This window comes from Dryas octopetala, chromosome 2 (assembly GCF_963921425.1).
Source record: "Dryas octopetala chromosome 2, drDryOcto1.1, whole genome shotgun sequence".
Taxonomy (NCBI): domain Eukaryota; kingdom Viridiplantae; phylum Streptophyta; class Magnoliopsida; order Rosales; family Rosaceae; genus Dryas; species Dryas octopetala.
The window spans coordinates 5,442,680-5,464,946 of record NC_141367.1 but is presented as its reverse complement, the minus strand read 5'-3'; the positions used below and the strand labels follow the sequence as shown (position 1 = coordinate 5,464,946).

The 22,267-nt window shown below is 34.0% G+C and overlaps 3 protein-coding genes and 1 pseudogene across 6 annotated transcripts; all 4 read right to left on the bottom strand.

The window, feature by feature from the left end:
• Nucleotides 1-489: 489 nt before the first annotated feature.
• LOC147292682 (uncharacterized) lies at nucleotides 490-7,822 on the bottom strand. Of its 2 annotated transcripts, XM_086232836.1 has the most exons (5): nucleotides 7,179-7,822; nucleotides 5,937-6,759; nucleotides 3,541-3,730; nucleotides 1,635-1,687; nucleotides 490-846 (listed from the first exon to the last, which is right to left on the bottom strand). In XM_086232836.1, exons 1-2 carry the CDS (start codon nucleotides 7,274-7,276, stop codon nucleotides 5,973-5,975), a joined length of 885 nt encoding a protein of 294 aa, XP_086088962.1. In that variant the 5' UTR covers nucleotides 7,277-7,822; the 3' UTR covers nucleotides 490-846; nucleotides 1,635-1,687; nucleotides 3,541-3,730; nucleotides 5,937-5,972. The 2 variants fall into 2 exon arrangements, with proteins under 2 accessions (XP_086088962.1, XP_086088963.1); XM_086232837.1 differs by lacking the exon at nucleotides 1,635-1,687.
• On the bottom strand, nucleotides 1,783-1,891 carry LOC147292683 (U6 spliceosomal RNA; annotated as a pseudogene).
• A 6,520-nt stretch (nucleotides 7,823-14,342) lies between the features above and the next one.
• Nucleotides 14,343-16,174, bottom strand: LOC147292681 (large ribosomal subunit protein uL6m-like). 3 transcript variants are annotated; one of them, XM_086233566.1, is made up of 3 exons: nucleotides 16,052-16,174; nucleotides 15,318-15,694; nucleotides 14,343-14,542 (listed from the first exon to the last, which is right to left on the bottom strand). In XM_086233566.1, exon 2 carries the CDS (start codon nucleotides 15,664-15,666, stop codon nucleotides 15,358-15,360), a length of 309 nt encoding a protein of 102 aa, XP_086089692.1. In that variant the 5' UTR covers nucleotides 15,667-15,694; nucleotides 16,052-16,174; the 3' UTR covers nucleotides 14,343-14,542; nucleotides 15,318-15,357. The 3 variants fall into 3 exon arrangements, with proteins under 3 accessions (XP_086089692.1, XP_086089693.1, XP_086089690.1); XM_086233567.1 differs by lacking the exon at nucleotides 14,343-14,542 and adding an exon at nucleotides 14,848-15,223; XM_086233564.1 differs by lacking the exon at nucleotides 14,343-14,542 and having other exon boundaries at nucleotides 15,251-15,694.
• Nucleotides 16,175-16,715: 541 nt separating this feature from the next.
• Nucleotides 16,716-17,462, bottom strand: LOC147292680 (voltage-gated hydrogen channel-like protein). Its single transcript, XM_086230903.1, has one exon. It carries the CDS (start codon nucleotides 17,454-17,456, stop codon nucleotides 16,716-16,718), a length of 741 nt encoding a protein of 246 aa, XP_086087029.1. The 5' UTR covers nucleotides 17,457-17,462.
• Nucleotides 17,463-22,267: the final 4,805 nt, after the last annotated feature.

The following is a 22,267-nucleotide window of genomic DNA, read 5'->3' as shown; positions in this document are numbered from 1 at the left end:
TAAGTTTGACTCGTCTCGCTATTCCCTTCAAAGCCAAACCCTTCGACTAGTAGAAATCATTTCCCAAATTTTTTAGATTTGCAATAATCAAGTTGTTGCATAATTTTCTCCGCCAACCGTTCTGCGTCAGAGATAGAAGGAGGGTAGAGAGATCACGAGGAAGAGGGGAGAGAGATTGCGAGGGGGGAGAAGAGATAGATCGCAGGGAGAAGGAGGGAGAGAATCATCGTAGGGGGAGGGGAGAGAGTGGGAGAAAAACTTAAGTTTTTTAAAAGTGGGTTTAAAACTAATTCAATGGATCTTTTTATTATTTGGATAAAATAGGTGGGTTAGTTTATCATTAAGAGTGCAAAAGTGGACTTTATAATCATTATATGCAAAAAAATAACCTTCCAACATCAAAAATATATTTTTTTCACAATAACATCATGTCATCAACTAACAACTAAAAAAAAAAAAATTACGCGCTCACACTTAAAACCAGACCAGAAAAAAAAAACTAGAATATTGATTTTTCTAATCAATGTAAAAGGCTATAAGAGGGGTTTTCAACCTCTTATGTTTGGTATTTATATAAATAATAAATACTAACAGATGAATGCTAGCTTTCTCTTTTCCTATACTTTGACAAATATACAAACATAAAACAAACGGATAAAAGTGTAGTTAAATTTAGATGTCTTTCATTTCAAGAAATATATGGGCTCCTGATTTGTAAAGATTCAGGTTCTTTAACAGAAGTTGACCAAATTCAGCATCATGTAAATATGCAAACCAACAATGCCTTCATTGATTACCCAAAGCTGCCACCAAAACCAACTTTCCCTCAGTCTTGTCCACCTAGGCCTGACAACAATTAGACAACAATATTTTAATAATATAGGAAGAAAAATTGGTCAAGAAGTCACGATTTACCGATACCTCAAATTTTTTATTTTTTTTTCCTTTAAACAGGTCCAACATATATACATATATCCTCTTGTTAGACAGTTTGGCAACATAACTGTGAATCTGAATCACACAATCAGTTACGAATCAACCTAATCAAGAATTTGGATTCACAATTTGTCAACATAACATTTTCTGTGTGTATATAGCAATATTCCCCAAGCCAATTGACTTGCAATGACTAAAGGTTGTTTTATTAGAAACTGGACAGGTAACTGAATAACTTCATAATGAAATGGGAGAGCAGAAACTGATAATTTATAGATTCAGTTGTGCATGAAATTAATATGAACTGAAAAGCATAGCATTGATAGAAAGTAGAGCACTACATCAATCAAACAAAACTAATATTGATATGACATGAGGCTTAGCTCACGTGGCATAGGTGGAATGGGGTAAAGGGTAGACCAAATGTTTGATTCTCCTTGTAACAAAAAAAAAAAAAAAAAAAAAAACATAAACAAAAAAAAAATGCTTTGATATGAAGGGTGTAATGTGTATTAGGTCTGTTCAAATCAAATGAAATGAGGACCATTAGCGTATTGACCTTAGAGAATCTGCAAGAAAATTTTCATTTATAAGCAGAAATCTATTCAACCTAGATTTTATTAATAAGCAACCCCACTAGTGAGAAATACAAAATATTAATGTGCAAGAAAATTTCAGATGATTAGAGTGTCAGCCACCTTGTAAAGATGCAAAGTTTGGGGAACAACCTAGGCACATAGTCTTCCACAACCTGTAAATAAAATTTCATTCATATTAAGCGTGTATAATATGAATAGGGGCCATGCTATATAAGCATGTAACTTGAGATCTTTCCAACAATTTTTGCATATAAGCTATCATTTCCCGATTTAAGCATGTCATCCTTGCATAGGGGCCATGCTAATCACATAAGCTATGGTTTTAAATTCATGGAATGCATTTAACATCAAATTGTTTTTTTTTACCAGGCTATGTAACAAAGGTAGAAGTCAGTCTGATTACAGATCTCCTTGCTCACTAATATATTAACTTCTTTCGCCACTCTTTGACTGGCTTTAACTCTACTCCACCTGTAATCCACCTTATGGCTTCAAAAGTTCATCCATCATTCCCATTTACCCTCACATGTCTAACCAATAAGCAATAATTCTGTCCTAAAATGTTTACCTCGACAATGATGAACTCTCTCTCTCTCTCTCTCTCTCTCTCTCTCTCTCTCTCTCTAATAAACTTCTAATAAAGCCATATAAAAGATTTCACGGGTCACTGGTGTAACTAGGGCATCTAGAAAATAAGTTCATGATAGCTACGAAAAGAATGCTCACAGGATTACAAAGTCTTAAAATTTGTAGAACTTAGAACTGGTTGAAACTCCTACAACACATGAAATGTTCTAAAAGAAATTTCATGTCTTGATCTACTAAGTTTAAAAGCTGTTCATAAATATGTTCAATGATTCTCAATTGAATTGCTGTTGCTTCTTAATTTTTTTTGTTATAAACTGGATGGGAAAGGTAAATATGAAATTAATTTCTAAGTCCTTTGCAGGACTTATGGCTGACCGAAGGATGGGATATACTGCATATATTGTCATGGGAATAGAAAAGGAGAAGAAAATACTTGAGGGAACTCACATAAGTAGCAGTTTTCAGGACCACTTAGACAATAGAGCAAAAAGAAGCCTATGAGAAGTTGGAGGTAAGGGCTAAGAAACATTGATGCGAATTTGACAGCATCAAAATCTTTTTCTTATCTGCCTCATTATTAAATTTTACCTCAAAGTTTCACTTTAATGCATATAATTATGTCCTATATTTATTTTTTTGTTCCTGGCAAAAACTAAATTATGGGAGCTGGTTGAACAAACTCTCAAAAACTAATTGGTATTCTTTCTCCAATTATAAGATTGTATCTCTTTATAATCATACGAATCCTTCACTTGTGTGTTTGTTTTAGTAGTTGATATGATATGAACTTAAGGAGAGAAGATTGATGTAATTCTGCATATTCATGATAAAAGTTGTAAGCAATATCTACCAAAACTATCAGAGGTAAATATGAGCATTTTCTAATGAGGTATTTGATTCTTTTGCAGACTTAGTCATGTTATGCATTGAACCATACACAGAGAGGAAGGAAAACAATTTACATAAGAAAATTAATAATTTAGACTGCATCAACCAAACTTCTTACACAGTGATCTAAGCCATGAAGTAGAAGACTGTAGTAAGTTGACAGATAGCATATAACTTATAACATTTATCCTTTTGGAAACAACTGTAACCAAGTTAAAAATATGTAGTCTTATATAAACAAGAAGTTCAGAAGGACTTTGATTAAAGTCTAAGGGGAAACTAGCAAACATACATGCCTTGAGAATACTCTTATATCTGTATTCTTAGATGTACTATATAAAAATCTAGATACCAAGATTTTCAAAAATAACATGTGTCAAATCAAAGGTTGTTTCAGAACATTCTATGCATATATTCTATGAGTACGAATGGGTGCTTGAAGGTGCATTCAAATTGTAACTAAAATCTTCAAAACTTAGGAGCAAATATAGTCAAGTATGGGAGAAAGAGAATGAAGCTGAGAATGTACCTTGATATATAATGTGCAAGTGTTACTAATTTTGTTTCAGACATATGGGTTCCTAATTTGTACAAATTCAGGTTCTGTAACAAAAGTTGGTGAAATTCAGCATCATATAAATATGCAAGCCAGCACTGCCTTTGTCCGATGAACCGAAGCTGCCACCAAAACCAACTTTCACCCAGCTGTCCACAAAGGCCTGTCAATAATTAGACCACAATTTTTATAAGATAGGAACAACTGGCCCAGAAGTCATGATTTACCAATACTTTAATGTTTTTCCTTTAAACGGGTCCAACATATATACATATATCTTGTTACACAGTCTGACAACATATTGACCAAAAAACAAAAGATAGTCTGACAATATAACTGTTAATTTGGATCACACATTCAGTCAAGAATCAACCTAATCAATAATCTAGATTCATAGTCTGACAACATAACAGTTCTGTGCAGGTATATATCAATATTTCCCAAGCCAACTGGTTTGCAATGACTGAAGGTTGTTTCATTAGAAATTGGACAGGTAATTGAATAACTTCATAACAAAATGAGAGAGCAGGAACTGATAACTTATATATTAAATTATGCATGAAACTATTATGAAATGAAAAGCACAGCATTGGTAGAAAGTAAAGCACTCCATTGATGTTTTATGTACTTCTTCTGATCAAACTAACTTAATATTGATATGATCGGGTTTTGCGGAATGTAGTTTCTGCTAGAGTTGCTATCTGTGTTTTTCTTTATTTTTATTGTGATGTAGGTGGATATCTTGTCGATTTTTCCTGTCTCTTGTACTCCGATGTTTTATTAAATTTCATTTCTGATTAAAGAAAAAAAAAAATATTGATATGACATGAGGCTTAGCTCAAGTGACATAGGTGGGATGGAGGGTGAAGGCTTAGCTCATTTTTCTAAAGGGCTGTATTCAGAATTCCATTGAACCTAAATTTTATTTATAAGCAACTCCATTAGTGACAATAAAAAATATGAATGTGCAAGAAAAATTCAGATGATTAAAGTGTGAGCCTCCTTCTATGAATGTAAAGTTTGGGGAACAATCCAGCCACATGTGTACAAAAGTCTTCTTTTTCCCAACCTGTAAATAAAATTTCCTATAAATTAAGCACATGCACGTCCACACACATATATGTAATATATACAACATATACATGTATATAAGCATGTAACTTTAGATCTTTCTAGCCATATTTGCACCTAGGCTATCATTTCAAATTCATGGAATTCATTTATCGTCTAAAAATTTATTTTTACCAAGCTCTGGAGCAAACCTAGAAGTCGATCTGATTACAGATCCCCTTGCTCACTAATATATTAACTTATTTTGCCATTCTTTGACCTCTTACGACTTCAAAAGTTCATCCATCATTTTCATTTCTCTCTCTCTCTCTCTCTCTCTCTCTCTCTCTCTCTCTCTCTAATATATTAACTTATTTTGCCACTCTTTGACACCTTATGACTTCAAAAGTTCATCCATCATTTCCATTTCTCTCCCTCTCCCTCTCTCTCCCTCTCTCTCTCTCTCTAACTTGTTGAAGTTGTAGAACAGATGAAATATTATAAATGAAATTACATGACTCGTTCTACTAAGTTTCTTTAAAAGCTGTTCATATACTAAAATATGTTCAATGATTCTCAATTGGATTACTATAAAGTGAAAGGGGAAGGTCAAATATGATTTTAATTTCTAAGTCCTTTGCAAGGCTTATGACTGATCAAAGGATGAGAAATAATGCATATACTGTCATGGGAATAGAAAAGGAGAAGAAAATACTTAAGGGAATAGTTAGCAGTTTCCAGAATCACTTAGACAATAGAGGAAAAAGAAACTTATGAGAAATTGGAGGTAAGGGCTAAGAAACATTGATACGAATTTAACAGCACAAAAATCTTTTTTTTTTTTTTTTTTCTTTTATAATAATATCTTCATCTAGAAGATGTGCTGCATATATCTGCCTCACTATTAAGTTTTCTCCCAGAATTTCACTCTAATACAGATAATTGTGTCCTATATTTACTTTTTTGTTCCCCGTTGAAAACAAAATTATGGGAGCTGGTTTAACAACCTCTCAAAAGTTCTATACAAGATTGGGATTCTTTCTCCAAAAGATTGTATCTCTTTATAATCATATAAATCCACTTGTGTGTTTGTTTTACTATAGTCTAATGATATGTTCTAAATATTCATGATAACATTTGTATGTTATATCTACCAAAATTATCAGGGGTAAATCAAAGGCTGTTTCACAAAATTTATGCATAATATCTATGAGTATGAATGGGTGCTTGTAGGTGCATTCAAATTGCAACTAAAATCTTTATAACTTTTGAGAAAACATAGTAAGTATGGGAGAAAGATCATGAAGCTGAGACTGTACCTTGATATATAAAGTGCAAGTTCGATTAATTTAGCTTTAGACATTGGATATGTAACTGCTAAACTTGAACTTCACTACCCATCTTTTTCTGGACAGCATACTGGGACTGGCTGCTTCATAAGAATCTTTTTCAATCTTTTCACTTGAGCAATCCTTGGTTAGATCAGATTCGCAATTACACTTAACATTGACTGTATGTTCACTTACTTCATCCCCCTGCTCAAGAGGTTTGCTCGAAATACAACACAATCTTTTAATTCTAAGGAGATCCTCCATTGTACAAGGCGTGGCTTCCCCTAAAATATCCACCATCGATCGCTTTTTATGCTTACCCTTACGTCGTTTTTGCTTATGCCTCAGCTTCCTAGAAGAAGTCAATGTTTTATTACACTGAAGAAGACTAAGGTGTGAACTTGGTATTGTAGTTGAAGGTTGATCTGTTGAAACTATGCTGTTAGAAGCAACATAGGGACAAGAGTCATCCTTGTTTTCTTCATGCTTATGACAACTGTTTGAAGGAGATGAATGGCAATGCTGGATTGAGAGTTCAGATATTGCTTCCTCAGAGTGTAATTTACACTCATCTTTAGTATCCTGCTCAATGGTATCTGGTGGTTCGCCTTCAAAGTAATCAACAATTTTATCAACTTGTTGAATAGGAGTCAAACCTACAGCTCCTCTGAGTGATTGCACAGCTGATGTATGAGATTCAAGGGGTGGCAACACATCATTGATACCGTGGTTGAGACAAATGTGCAAGTATTTCTCTGGAAATGGCCAGCTAGAAAAGACATCTTTCTGCCGACAAGCAAGAGCATACTTCCTGCAATAGAAAAAGTTAAAAATCAGAGTAGCTAGTTGATCTTTCGAGCAAAGAACTCTAAGTTGAATGCATTGCAACTCATTACTCAACATAAAATATATGAACATGCATGATACTACTGTACAAAAGGTGAACGAAAAAAATTAAAAGGAACTTGAGCCTTAAGAATTAGCACATAAAGAACTAAGATATATACAAATGAAAACGAACACAAAATATACTTGCCATAAATTATTGGGAATCAGAAATAGTTCATAAATAAAACAATAAACTCATGATCACAGTTAAATTAAAAGTTAAAGTGCTGGTGCTGTGTTGATATCGTTTAACATCACATGTCATGTCAAGCACAACCTAGAAGTCTATTTTACTAAAACAAACAAAAAACACAGACACAAATACTTGCGAAGAGCAATCACCTTATGGAGAAAGGCTTTTCAGCATGATTATAGCTTGAAGCTATCTGTAGCTGCTGAGATTTCGAAACCCCAGGTGGGTTTTTCTGCTGATAAAGCATAGGGCAGACCGTAGCAATTAATCACAATGAAAACAAACCCAATTCAGATTTTAAACACTCTAGTAATATGGAACAAGAATTTGCTCCATAAAATTATGAGGAATCAGCAGCAACCCAATAACATTCAAATCCAGAAAAACCAGGATTAGAGAAGAGAAAGCACGGGCTCGGCTAGAATGAAATGCAATTAAATTAAATTTGCAACAGTCTGAAAATTCTCGAATGAATGAAACAAGAGAGAGAGAGAGAGAGAGAGAGAGAGAGAGAGAGAGAGAGAGAGAGAGAGAGAGAGAGAGAGAGGAGAAGGGTAGAAAGCTCAAAAGGGTTTTGGATGAAAAGGGTGTGTGGCTAAGGAGCTGATCGAGGATTGTGTGTAGGAAAAGAAGAATTGAATTAGTTGTTAACAAGGGAAATTAAGAATTGAATTAGTTATGCAGCGAAAAGGTGTGTTGAAATTTGAAGAATGAATTTTATAGATAGCATGAGAAATGTGAATGAGCAAAATACTGTTTTGTCTGTTAGGAGTTGAAGACTGCGATAAGTGCGGTTTTGAGAGAGAGAAAGAGAGAGAGAGAGACTGGGGGAAGATCGAAGAGGCACTTCTCGTTATTTTTCCCTTTTTTTAAAAAATATTTATTATTTTCTTTCATTCTAAAAACAAAAAAGAAGAAAAAAAAAAAAAAAGAAGAAAGAAAAACTGGTATTTGGCTGAAGTGGGAGGGAAAACAGATCTCCCCGTTAGATGGGTGCGTCCTGTTTTGGAAAACACAATTTGATTAGGCAGTCAACGAAATCAGACAGATTCCTTTTTTTGTTTTTGGTTGCAGAAATACCAGACAGAGTTTGTGTGGAAATTAAAATCAGACAGAATTATGCTCTCTTACTTAATAAACTCAGACAAAGTATTGTATATCCAAACCAAAACCAAAAACAAAAAGACAACGTATTGTATTGTTCTAACTAAATGAGTTTACTTCCTCTCTCATTTATTCTTAAATATATGCAATATGAGGATATTCCATTGGAGGCCTGTTTCTGGAAGTCTCTGCAAGTGGGTGTTTTAACATGTTTTTGAGGAATTGAAAAAAGACTAGAAAACTTGATATGATGCAAAACAGTTTCTGCACCCTGCAATATATATATAAATATAATACTATAGCTAGTAAAGATGAATCTAATGCACATGGCATCTTTGGGTTTAAAGAAATCATGGTGGGCAAGCCTTTCAAGTACTGAGCAGCCAATCCACCATTAATTTGTGGTGGAAAGAGAAGGCTTGTTAGTCTTAGGTAATAGGTAGTTGTTTCCTCTTTGTAATATATCTGTATTCTGTTGCTTGCTTGCTTGCTTGCATGCTCGGCCTTTGACAGTTGTTTTATATTTTAACTTTCAATCTGCTTGTGACTCGATAAGTTTTCATTGGTTCATTCAGAAAAGATGATGACTTGATGAATGCAGCACCTGCATATGATATTCTCCACACTGAAGTGGATCATAGTTTGTTCTTTCAACGTTTAGAGCATTCAACCTAAAATTCATTTGGTTATGAGTGGAGCGGACCATGCAAGATCTTATATATTGTTGTGCATTAACGCTTAGAGTTCTTGATGTGGAATTCTACATGCATTCTCCAACACCACCTTTGCAAATTTTGCAGCAAATACTGTGTGGTAAAATTTGTTGGACCGGTCGATGCATTTGGATTTGGGTGAAGATCTTAGATCCTAGACTTGATTACATGTATATATCTGCAGTGCGTGCAGTTGGCGAAGCCACAATGATACGAGACTATAGATTCTAAAAATTCCCTCACTACAATCCCTTTGAATCTTGTTTTTATTTTTCTTAGCTGCATTTTCAGTGGAAATGAGGAAAATTGTACTGCAGAGACTAAGAATTATATATGTAGAGGTTCTTTTTCAAAACAGGGTCTAGGTAGCTAGAGGACTAGAAAAAGTGAAAAACTGAGAATTGTTCTTAAAACTCCAAGAGGGTTCTTTTTGGCACTAACTCCAGGAGGGTTTGACTGTAGTTGCCTTAATATTCTAAGTTGTTCCTCTTTTGCTTGGTGAAGGGCATAGTTGCTTTTCTTTTCATATGTATCCATATGTAATTGCTTTAAGGTTTTCCTATCTAGTAATGGGATATCCACTGCATTTATAGGAGGTAACACTTTAGCTTTCCAAGTATCCCTCCATAAACTCTGTTCATAAATTAATTTTCTCATCAGCTACTAGGTCAGTAACAACACAGTTTCTTTGTATATATAAATATGATACTAAGGATTTATATATAGCAGATGATATTAGCTAGCTTCTTAACTCTTACATAACAATATTGATGTGTGTGTATATATATATATGTTTAGAATCATCAATATATGATTAGGTGTCCTTGCAGTTGCAGGCAGTGATATATAAATTCCTTCTGAGACTAACAGTTCTTATTTGTGGCTTTAAGTTTGGCTGTTATATCTTTGGTGATTTCTTTATCTTTCTTTTGGTCAATCAATTAGTTCATCCAGAAGAAGATGACTCCATGGTAAAAAATTTTAGACGGATATATGGTTCCACCTTTGCAAACAGAGCAGCAAATGCAACATGCATGGTAAAATTTCTTAGACGGATAGAAAATAAACCGTGGTAAAATTTGTTGCACGGATTGCCTTTGGATTTTGGCGAAGATCTTAGATCCTAGACTCGATTGCATATATACCAGCGATGTGTGCATTTGGTGAAGATGGAATATTGAGAAGGTTATTAATATTGGTACCCAAACACATCATGAAAAAGTTATGGATATGAGAAGCTGCCTCAACTGTGAAAAAGATGTATAAACAGATTCCAAAATTCCCTCACTACAATTACTTTGAATCAAGTTAATTAGATTTTTTTTCTTTTTTTTTTTTTCTAGCTGCATTTTCCAATGGAAATGGGGGCAAATTGTACTGCAGAGACTCAGAAAGCTAGCTAAGAATTGTTGTCAATTAAACTCCAGGAAGGTTTGACTATAGTTGCTTTAACTATTCTGCCACATAATTTGTGTTGTTTTAGTTTGATTCCAAACTTTTTGTTGTTCCTCTTTTGCTTTTCCTTTTATACGTATCCATATGCCTTTGGTTGGAAAACAAAAATAGCACATCATTAAGGTTTTAGTTAGTACTGGGATATCCACTGCATGTATATATATACACCAAGTAACACTTTAGCTTCCTAATTACTCCTCCATAAACTTGAGTTCTATCCATAATTATTTTTCTTATCACCTACTAGTTCAGTAACAACACAGTTTCTTTGTCAACATATATAGCAGATGATACTAGCTAGCTTCTTGACTCTTATATAAGAATACTGTTTGAGTGTGTACATATATATATATATATATATAGGCCCCTTCCATTGAACAATCCCTCAAATAATTTTATTTAAAATCAATTGAAGTTATCCTCTTCTTACCTTAAAAACAATAATAGCTAGGGAGCACTCAAATCGATCTACCTAGATAATGTATTATATTGTTCTAAATAGATGAGTTTATTTTCTCTCTCATTTGTTCCTAAATATATGCTTTCTTATTTTCTTGTAGTTCATAACTATCATTGATTGTTACCATATATTGTGATGGATACTCCATTGGAGGCCTGTTTTTGGCAGTCTCTTCAGAAAGCAGCTAGTGGGTCTTTTAGACATGTTTTAAGAAAATGAAAACGACTAAGAAAATCTTGATATGATGCAGAACAGTTTCTGCAGATGTCAAGCCACATCTATGGATGCACCATTGCAGTTAATTTTAATTCATTTTAATCAGCTAGTAAAGAATCTAAAGAAATTAGAGAATTCCTTGGTGGGGAAGCTTTTAAGTACAGAGGAGCAAAAATATACCATTCTGTGTGAGAAGCACAGCTTTAACTTGTGGTGGAAAGAGAAGGCTGGTGTGTCTTAGGTGGTAGGTGGTTGTTTGCTCTTTGTAATGTATCCTGTTGCTTGCTTGCTCGGCCTTTGACATACATTTGTTTTATCTTTTGACTTTTGATTTGTTGGTGGTAACTCAATAAGTTCTTTCATCCAAAAGAGATGATGACTCGATGAATGCAGGCATTTGATATTCTCCGCACTGAAGCTGATCATAGTTTGAATCTTCAAATTTAGAGTATCATATCCAAAACTAATCGGTTATGGGAGAAAGAGAACCAAAATCTTATATATTGTTAATGCAAGGTTTAGACTTCCTGATGTGGGATTTTAGATTCTACAACACCACCTTTGCAAATTTTGCAGCAAATACAACATGGTGAAATTTGTTAGACGTTTGGATTTGGGAAAAGGTTTAAGATCTTAGACTTGAGTACATGTATATAGTGCACGCAGCTGGTGAAGCTGGAATGAGAAGGCTATCAAGTGTCAACATTGGTGCCCAACACACCAGGAAATTAAGAGTTGCAGATATGAGAAACTGACTCGACTGTGAAAAAGATGTACAAACAAATTCTAAATTTCCCTCACTACAATCCCTTTGAATAACCCCCAGGGGTCAGTCCAGTGGTAAGGAGTTGGTGAAGTCTGCCTAGTTTGCAAGGTCCTCAGTTTGATCCTCCCTGGGTGCATACAATCCTCTTGGGGCCACCATCACCCAATTCCGCTATTGACAATCGATGGAGTTGGGGATTTGTCCTGACCGTTTGGATTGGTAGATCTACACGTGTCCTCGGGATTAGTCCGGTCAAAGATCCGGATACCCGAGTCATAAAAAAAAAAAAAAAAAAAACCCTTTGAATCAAGTTAGCGCTTTTGTTTTTTTTGTTTTTTCTAATTAGCTGCATTGGGGCTAACTATACTGCAGAGACTTAGAAATCTAGTATGTAAAGGTGCTTTGTCAAAGAAAGCTCTTGGTAGAGAACTAGCTAGAAAAACTGAGAATTGTTGTTGAATTCCAACAGAGGGGCGGGGGGGTTTGACTATATATTTGCTTTAATAGTTTTGTCATAATATAATTTGTTTTGTTATAGTTTGATTCCAAACTTTGTGTTGTTCCTCTTTTGCTTGGTGAAGGACTGAGTTGCTTTTCTTTTCATATTAAAGGTTTGGGTTAAATACATTTTTGGTCCACAAACTTTGAGTGATTTCTCAATTTGGTCCACCAATTTTGAAACGTGACAAAAGAAACCCCGAATTATCCAATTTATGTCAATTCAGGATTTTCTGTCCAAATATCTAACGGAAGCTGATGTGGCCGTTAAACGCTGACGTAGCGCACTGAATGTGCGCTACGTGTCACCTCTTTTATTTTATTTTCAGATTTTTTCTATTTTCCTATTTTTATAAACTTTAAAAATTAATTAAAAATAGCTCCGGACTCATAAAAATACACGAAAAATTCCTACGATCTCCCCTTGACTAGTACTAATTTATTATGGGGCCAAATTACCAATTTACCCTCTGAGAGTTTTCAGAAAATTTGGGAAGTTCAAATATATTTTTAAAAAATTAAAATACTCTAGACTCTTTGGAAATTCATAGAATAATCTCCCGAGCTTCAAAAAATACGAGGTTTGCACCGTTGGTCTTCTAAAAACTAACACTACCTTTCTCGTGAACACTTACTACCCAAAAGACCTCTCGGTCTTAGAGGAAAATAAATTTTCCTCTATAAAATAAATTTGGACTTCCCAAATTTTTTAGAAACTCTCAGAGGGCAAATTGGTAATTTGGCCCCATAATAAATTTGGACTAGTTAAGATGAGGTTGTAGGAATTTCCATGTATTTTTATGAGTCCGGAGCTATTTTTAATTAATTTTTAAAGTTTATAAAAATAGGAAAATAGAAAAAATCTGAAAATAAAATAAAAGAGGTGACACGTGGCGCACATTCAGTGCGCCGCATCAGCGTTTAACGGCCACGTCAGCTTCCGTTAGATATTTGGACGGAAAATCCTGAATTGACACAAATTGGATAATTCGGGGTTATTTTTGTCACGTTTCAAAATTAGTGGACCAAATTGAGAAATCGCTCAAAGTTCGTGGACCAAAAATGTATTTAACCCTAAAGGTTTTCCTATTTAGTAGTGGGATATATCTAATGCATACATAGGAGGTAACACTAATTAGCTTTCCAAATATCCCTCCATAAACTTCTTCTATTCATAAATTAATTTTCTCATTGGTGTTGATATTGCCAACATACTTACTAATAAGATGACTTTTAGAAAAAAAAAAAATATATATATATATTCTATTAAGATATACATATATATATATAGGCTATAATAAAATTAAGGCCCAAACTATTGAGGTATATATATATAAGCTTCTTCTATTGAGGTATGACCTATAAAGGCCCACACGAGTCGTTTTGTGTTGATCCAAACTGTTCATTTTTTACATCTTTATTGATAGATCATCCTTGCAAAAAATTAGCCAAATTATAAATCATTTGCCTATCTAACTTTGATCAAATAAATGGATAAACCAAATATTTTTGATGAAACTATCCATTTGTTTTATCTGAGTTAGATAGGCAAATGATTTCTGATTTAGCTAATTTTTGCAAAAATGATCTACCAATAAAGATGTAAAAAATGGACGGTTCGGATCGATACAAAACGACTCGTGTGAGGTCCAACAAGGTCATACCTTAACATAAATAAGTTGAGGTATATCTCAATAGAAAGAGCTTATATATATATATGTATGTGCCAATTAAGAATTTTTATTACAGCATAAATAGCAATTAACTAGCTAGATGCCTCATTAACTGGGAATTGCTCCTACTGCTGGACTTTTTAAGCTGAATGTAGATGCATGACGCTACAGGGGTCTAAGTAACTAGTAAGCTCTAGAAATTCAATGTCATTTGAACTAGCAGTTGCGGATGACACTTTGGGTCGTGACAGTGATGTGGGAGCTATTATTCAAGCTGATAAGGGGCAACTTATGGCATCCATGGCTGCACTAATTCATGGTTTCCTCACCCTTCCTCAGATTGAACTGTTGGCTATTATTTTCGGTCCATCTGGCTTTTCGTGACTCATTGTGGAGTCTAATGCACAACCTGTGATACCTTCTTATTAAAATGGCAGTAGCTCCTTACCATTTAATTTGGTAACATAGTGGAAACGACATTACATATGATAGGATTAAAATCCCATAGAGTATTCAAATACACAAACCATCTTCCATGGATACCAAAAACCACCTAAAGTCTAAAAATCCCATATCTCCAAAACCCAAAACGTCATCATTTTCAAACTTGGAGGCAAATCACCCAATGCTGCGAACAAATGAGGATACAAAATCACAAATAAATATGATAAAAAAGGAAAAGCCCAAATCAAGTATGCAAATATTTCAATAATACTGAATCTAACTTTTACCTAAACACTAATTTCTGAATATCCCAGAGTATGGACATTATCCTAGAATGGTATCTAAGTGGAACTTCCAGAGTTTCAAGCAAATTATCTATTAACATGAGGACGTGTGTGTGTGTGTGTGTGGTTGTACATGACAGACTAATAATGAGTCAGTAAGTCACTGTTACACAAACAATCATAGCTGTGAAACAAATTTCCGATGGAAATTGTAACTGCATAGCTTTATTCAAATGAATCAATATTATGAGAATGTGTTCATGTACGGCATACAACAACTATTCTTTTCTCACAGTAGCAAAAAGAGAAATTCACTTGAGCTACAACAAAAGCATAGACATGCAAATTTTAATGCTTTGACCTCAGAATTGGAACTGTCTTAAACCTGTAACACATGATCCTCTGATTGCTAGGCTAGTCCAGTCTAAGAATAAATCATTCAGTTGATCCTTAAGTTTATTATCTAAGAATCTAATGTGTTGTGAAGTTATCTTTATCGCTACTGTGTCTACAAAAGAGGGGCACCCCAACCTCCATAGTCCAAATTCAGAAAAGCCCCCCGAAAACACAGACTAAGCAACCTAGATTAAAAAAAAAAAAAACAAAAGTTTGAATGAAAATCCCAAACTAGCAGAATTTTCCGATTAGAACTCAGAAAGCAAAAAGAAACATTACCATGTCCAGCAATAGATAAACATTGGATTGGGACATTGAATTACTTAGACTTCTTTCCTTGTTTCTTCTTAATAACTTCGTCGATGTACATTATACCCTTGCCTTTGTAAACTTCAGGTGGCTTGCAACTGCGGACGGCAGCAGCAAACTGGTGCACCCTATCCTTATCAATTCCAGTGCAGCAAACCACATTGTTCTTGAAGCAGAAAACACGAACAGCAGGCGGAACAGTCAATTCAACCTCATGACTATAACCCAATTTCAAATACAACATGCGTCCTTGAGCTTCAGCTCTGGCTTTGTAGCCCACACCCACAATCTTAAGAAAGCGAAAAAAATTGGCTTCCATTTGTGTAAACTGTAAATGCTCCTGAAACCTACCAAACCCAAACCCAGGAATCATTTTGTCTGAATATTATCAAAGTAAGCTACTTTTAAGCATAAGCATGCTCTTTTGTAACAAAGTCTATAATTTTCCAACTACACCAATACTAGAATATTAAAAAAAAAATAAAAAAAATAAAAAATTAGAGGTTTTGCCGTTTTGGTTGGTAAGGAGCTACTGTCATTTTGAGTCTACATAGTTAATGGGTTTGATTCATTTGTACTGTAAAATCATTTAATTTTGAGGAAATTAATATCATTTAATTTGGTATTTGTAACGACACTAACCTAAATCTAGAAAAATAAATAAATAAACAAATAATTTCAATCGAGAGACGAGAGAGAGATACCTGAAGATTGGAGAAGTGGCGATAATGGCTTCAATGCCAGGACGAGTCGCAGAGAGAAGTGGCGATGAGAGAATTCCTACTGCTGCTGCTACGCAGTGCTTTGCTTATAGTTTTTTTATTTATATTTTCTCCCACAAAAGTTTCTTTATTTAATTTCTGCCCGCAAAGTTTCTTTATTATATTTTTTTCTAAAGCAAAACTAAATAGTTTCTTTTGGGCCTACTCGTAGCCCAGCTGGGCCTGGACTTTTAACTTGTACTTGAGTTAGGCCTTGTCAGGTTCTCTCATACAAAACGACGTAGTGCGGGTTATGCTCAAGGATTTATAGCAGATGAAACCAGCTAGCTTCTTAAATCTTATATAAGAGTATTGATGTGTGTGTATACTGTACATATAATATTGATTATTCTCAACATACATATATATATATATATATATGTCATCTGATGCAATTGAAAGTTAACCAAAATTCAAATGAAGTTAGAAAACCAAATTTAGCTTGTTACAAAAATGAAAGCTAGTCCTTAGCTACTGGTTAACACCAACATTACTGGCGATGATATTGCATGCCAACATACTCACCAATGGTCTAAATAACCCAAATTTGGTTAACCAAAATTCTTTTGTTTTTTGGTAGCTAGAATAACCCATTATATATATATAATTAAGGTGAAGAATTTTGGCAAGCTGCATATTGGTGACAAGTACATTGATCTAAATCTTGGTGGAGCTTTTGGATAGTTTTATCTTTCTCAGCAATGGTTTCCAACAGCCTCATATTCTCTTCCCTCAGCATCTCAAACTGGCTCACCAAGCTTTCAATCTGTGCTTCAATGGCCTCGTCACTCAACACGAACGCACTCTCCACCACTCTCACAACTCGCCACAAGCTCACCAAAACCAGCAGCCCACCCCCTCTCCTCTCCAAAAACGCCTCCAAACCCAACGCACCCGCCAAAACCACGCCGTCCACCACGTAACCCGGACGCCTAAAGAACGCTCTCCCCAGCCCCACCGCGAGAGCCGCTGTCTTTGCTGACAGTAGGGTGAGAATAGCAATGCCCACCCAGTGGTACCATATTTGTTGTTCTATGTTTTTGTTGTTGTTGTTGTTGTTGGTTTGCAATAAAGATGAGGAGAGTTCAAGGATGGTGAAGAGGAGATCTACAATGAGGAGTGAGAGACAAATTGTATGGATTGGTGTGGATTCTAAGAAATTGGCCAAGTGGGTCCTCCATGGTGCTCTATTGAGGTCTTGTTCTTGAGGTGTGGGATTGAAGAAAGTCTGCCATTGTTGCCTTGTGTACCAGCTTCTTATGAGACTTTGGATTGAGGATTCAATATTGGATTCGATAGAGAATGAAGAACTGGGTCCAGGTTGTTGGACCTGAGATGATGAGGACATTATTGATGGAATTTTAAGTTTTGAGTTTGGTTAATTATGATCAAACTATGTGTTGTTTTGGCATATTTATTGTGAAAAAAATTTATAAGGTTGTGTATGCCAAGAGAGACATATGCGTACGTGAAGTGCAAGGGTTGAGGTTTGTATACTTTGGGGTCACGTTGAATGCCATATTGCGGTTATATGTACATTTGTCATCATTGGAGATGCGTTAAGCATCAAGCAGTACCTTTTACCTTTTTTGTTTTAATTTTTGTGTTTTTTCATACTTTTATAACAGAAAATGGAAAAAGATGGGATAAGGAAGAGAAATGAAAGACAAAATGAATGAGCAATGTGGAAACGACTTTTAATTTGGTTGCTTGGCTTTATGAGTGAAAATGGGGTTGGGTTGAAAGAAGCATAAATTATGTATGGAAGGTTTGTATGAACACTCGGCCCCAAATTTGTTGTTGTCTTATCCCTATAATTGAAAACTCAATTAAAAAAAAAAAAAAAAAAAGAAATTGGGATCTGGAGGCTGGCGGGGTCAGAAGCAATAGGGAGGGATAAAAGATAGAAATAGGAAGAGAAAAAGAGAGAGAAATAGAGTGAAAAATAGAGGAGACAGAAAAAGAGAGGGGGAAGGGGCCGCCGGAAACTGATGGTCGGCAATGGTGGGGTTGGGTGGGGGTGGAGACTTCCCAACTTTTTTTCTTTAGGGTTAAATACAAAAATGGTCCTTCAACTTTCACATGTGTTTCAAAGTGGTCCACGAACTTCAAAATATGACAAATTTGTCCACGAACTTTACAAAATGTCTCAAAGTGGTCATTCCATCTAGTCAATTGACGGAAGTGATCATGTGTGTGAGGGTATTCCTGTCCATTTTGGAAAAAAAAAATTGAAAAAAAAATTAAAAAACAAACTAAAATAAAATAAAATAAAAAGCTAAAAGAAAAACAAAAAAAGGGAGGTCACGGAACATGGGTATGGAGAAAAATGGATCAAAGGGGTCTAGGTTGAAGCCCAACTTCAGCATACCAAGAAAGCCAAAAAGAAAAAGGAACAACAACCAGAACCTTAGGCTCCTATACTTGGTGAAGCAACTCAAGTACCCGTTTTTACTCCTTGAAGATTTCTTGGGAGAAACAACCAAGGATTGTAGAGAAGATAAAGATAGAGAGTTGATTATTTGAGAAGGGACTGAAATGTAGGAGAGTTTATTGTTGATGTTCTTTGACTTGGCCATTGATACACTCAGAGAGCCAGAGAGGCTCTGTTTCTTCGTTTTGAAAGAAAAAACTTAGATTTTGTTTGTAGTTTTTTTCTATTTATGAGCTTCCTTTACAAGTATTTGACCATTTTTCAGAGACAGAGAAAGTGAATGGGTGTGAAATAGGCTGCGGGAACGAGGCTGGTGGGTGGGAGGGGGGTGCGAAGGGGACCAAGGGTGGGGGTGCGATGAGGCTATGGGGGGGGGGAGACCTCCCTTTTTTTTTTTTTTAGCATTTTCTTTTATTTTATTTTAGTTTTTTTTTTAATTTTTTTTCAGTTTGTTTTTTTTTTAATGGACCGAAATACCCACATGATCACTTCCGTCAACTGACTGGATGGAAGGACCACTTCGAGACACTTTGAAAAGTTCATGGGCAAAGTTGTTATGTTTTGAAGTTCGTGAACTACTTTGAGACACATGTGAAAGTTGAAGGACTATTTTTGTATTTAACCCTTTTCTTTATAGTTTTTTTTTTTTTTTTTAACATTTGAGTGAATTAAACTAGTAGAAAATTAAGATTAAATATCAAATCCAAATAATTTTTTAGAATAGCATGAAAATTATATAATATTTTAATTGGACAACCAAATTTAAATATAGTTTTTAATATTAGGTCACAAACATGTTGGCCGCTTTGATTTGGGCCTTTCCATTTGACATTTTTGTCCTTTGGCTCACATCTGATGGGTGTACGTTAGTTAAAATTTATAAGGTTTTAACAAAATTGCCCTTGAGGCTTTTATATTGTCTTAAAAGTTGGCTAATGTAGTCTCAACTTTAGATTTAGTTGTGACTGAACGGCAGTCAGTCAGTTATAGCTAAATTGTGAGACAGTCACAGTTAAGTTGTGACTGAATTAAATTTTCTTTTAAATAAATTGTATTACAATATAGTATCTTTTAGAGAAATTTTACTACAATATAGTATAAATAGAGGTTAAAACAATACTTTTACTCAAAATAATACCTAGTATAGTGGTGAGAGTTGTCTATTTCAATTTACCAAGATAGTCACAACTAAATTGTGAGACAGTCACAGTTAAGTTGTGACTTGATTGATTTTTTTTTTTAAAATTTTAATACAATATAGTATAAATTAATGTAATATTTGTGATGTAATATTATTTTTTATTTTTTTATTGTAGTGGCATGTTATGTAATATTTGTGAATTCTGATACCTTTTACTTTATTATTTTGTTTGACTTTTCAACTAGTGCTTAATCTAAAATATTATTAAATTTTGATATTTAAACTAAAAAGTTATTAAAATTTGGTATTTAAAATCAAAAGACCTTTAAACTTGAATATATCCTAATCCTAACCCATTATCCTATTTAGAGTCTTTGAAAGCATTGGTCATTTTTGTAAACCATTGCATGGAGTCGTTCATCACAATGGGTTTTTATGATTTTGTTGTATGTTTATTGTTTAGACACTGATTTCTTAATTATATTGAACCATTGTAAGTTAAAGGTACATATATACAACGTTTTTGACAAAGAATTTGTTGCATTATTTACGGAATAATGCTATATTTACCACATTCTTATACCATATTTTTTATACCATCTTATGTGTCATTATTTTACTGGACAAAGTTTTTCTTTTTCTTTTTGAATTTTTGTTTTTATTTTTTAGTGTCCAATGCATGAATGTCATGTAAATTGCCACATAAGGTGGTATGAAATTATGGTATAAAAATGTGGGATGTCTAGCACTACTGTTATTTACGTGTTAACATCTGTTTTTAAAAGTCACAATTGTGCATGGTATAATGCCACAATGCAATTAGGACCAAACTATATGTTATTGGCTTTAATTTTTTTTTTTTTGTACAACCATTGTTCCAAATTGTTTCCCTTGATAATATTCAGGGCCAAATCTGAGAGGGAGCGAGCTCTGAGCTCACTCAGGGCCCCACCTCGAGAGGCAAAAAATTTTGGGCCCACTCATATATTTAATATTTTTTTTATATATATAATATAATAAAATTTAAAAGTATAAAAAAATATATTATTGTAGGAAATTTTTTTGTTTAGTAACTGATCGCTTCGTCTTCTGTTAGTTACGTACTCTCTCTACTTTTCTCACTCAATTTTAGATCTCTGCACACTCTCATCAGTCATCAAACTCCTATACATTCTATTCATACTCTTTTGTTTAGTTCCTCCCTCTTTTGTCAATTGATACAGAAAAAAAATTGTGGAATCCCTAATTTATTGATTGACGGGTTGGACACTCAAAGATTGAGGTATTTGCTTATTAGATGATGATTTTGTAATTTTATAATGATTTTGTTATCAAATGTTAAGTTTTAGTTATTTTATTTGTCGTATGTATTCAATCAATGAATTTTTCTTTCTTAGTATTTTTTTGTGATATGTTAGAGAGGGCTCAATTTTTAATTTTTACACAGGGCCTACAAAATCTCAGATCTAGCCATGATAATATTGACATTCCTAATATATATATATATATATATATAGTGTTAAATACAAAAATTGTCCACAAACTTTACAGTGAATCTCAATTTGGTCCACTATCTATAAAAAGTGTCAATTTGGTCCACGAACTTTGTAAGTTGTATCAAAGCAGTACAAACGTTAACTTTCATCGAAAAATTTAACGAAAACTGGTCATGTGCACAACAAGTGACCACATTTTCAGAGGCATTTTCGTCTGTTCATCATATTTTCATGTGACCAATTTTGTTAATTTTCTGATAAAAGTTAGCGTTTGTACTGCTTTGGTACAACTTGGAAAGTTTGTATACTAAATTGACACTTTTTATAGTTAGTGGATTAAATTGAGACTCATTGTAAAGTTTGTGGACTATTTTTGTATTTAACCCTATATATATATTCACAAAATATCATTTGCTCAAGTTCTAAGTAGTCCACGTACAATAATAAAGCCTTTAGAATTTATAAAGTACCAATATATCAAGGATCGAAGCTAGTACTTGTATCTTACTCCCTTAAAGCTATGTCATACACAAAAACTATGTCATTTACAGAACATGTGCAACTGAAATTTCTACATATATACCAAATTGCTGCCATCAAGCTAATCTAGTAATGTAATCAATCATATATATATATATATATATATATCCCAAGCTAATCTAGTAATGTAATCAATCATATATATATATATATATCCCAAGCTAATCTAGCAAAGTAATCGGTCATATATATACTCCAAGCTAATCTAGCTAAACACATGGCATACGAAAAAAAAAAAAAAACAGAAGATAAAAACACTATTATGCAAAAATCATCCACGAAGTCTACATATACAGCCCCAAAAAGTCTGCCCATTCAGCTCGCACTTCATTGATATCTTCTTGTGTGTAAGTGTTATCATTCCTCCTCTCTCATTGAAATCAAGCAAAAATAAAGCTTTTTAAATAATAACATAATCAACTTCTTAACGCTTTAATTCACCAACAGCAGTACATCCAGTCAACCTTTTCATTTGAACAAGACCAAGGTTTATATTGATCACATTCTATAACACAAAATCAACATTAATGTCCTGATTAGAAAAAAAT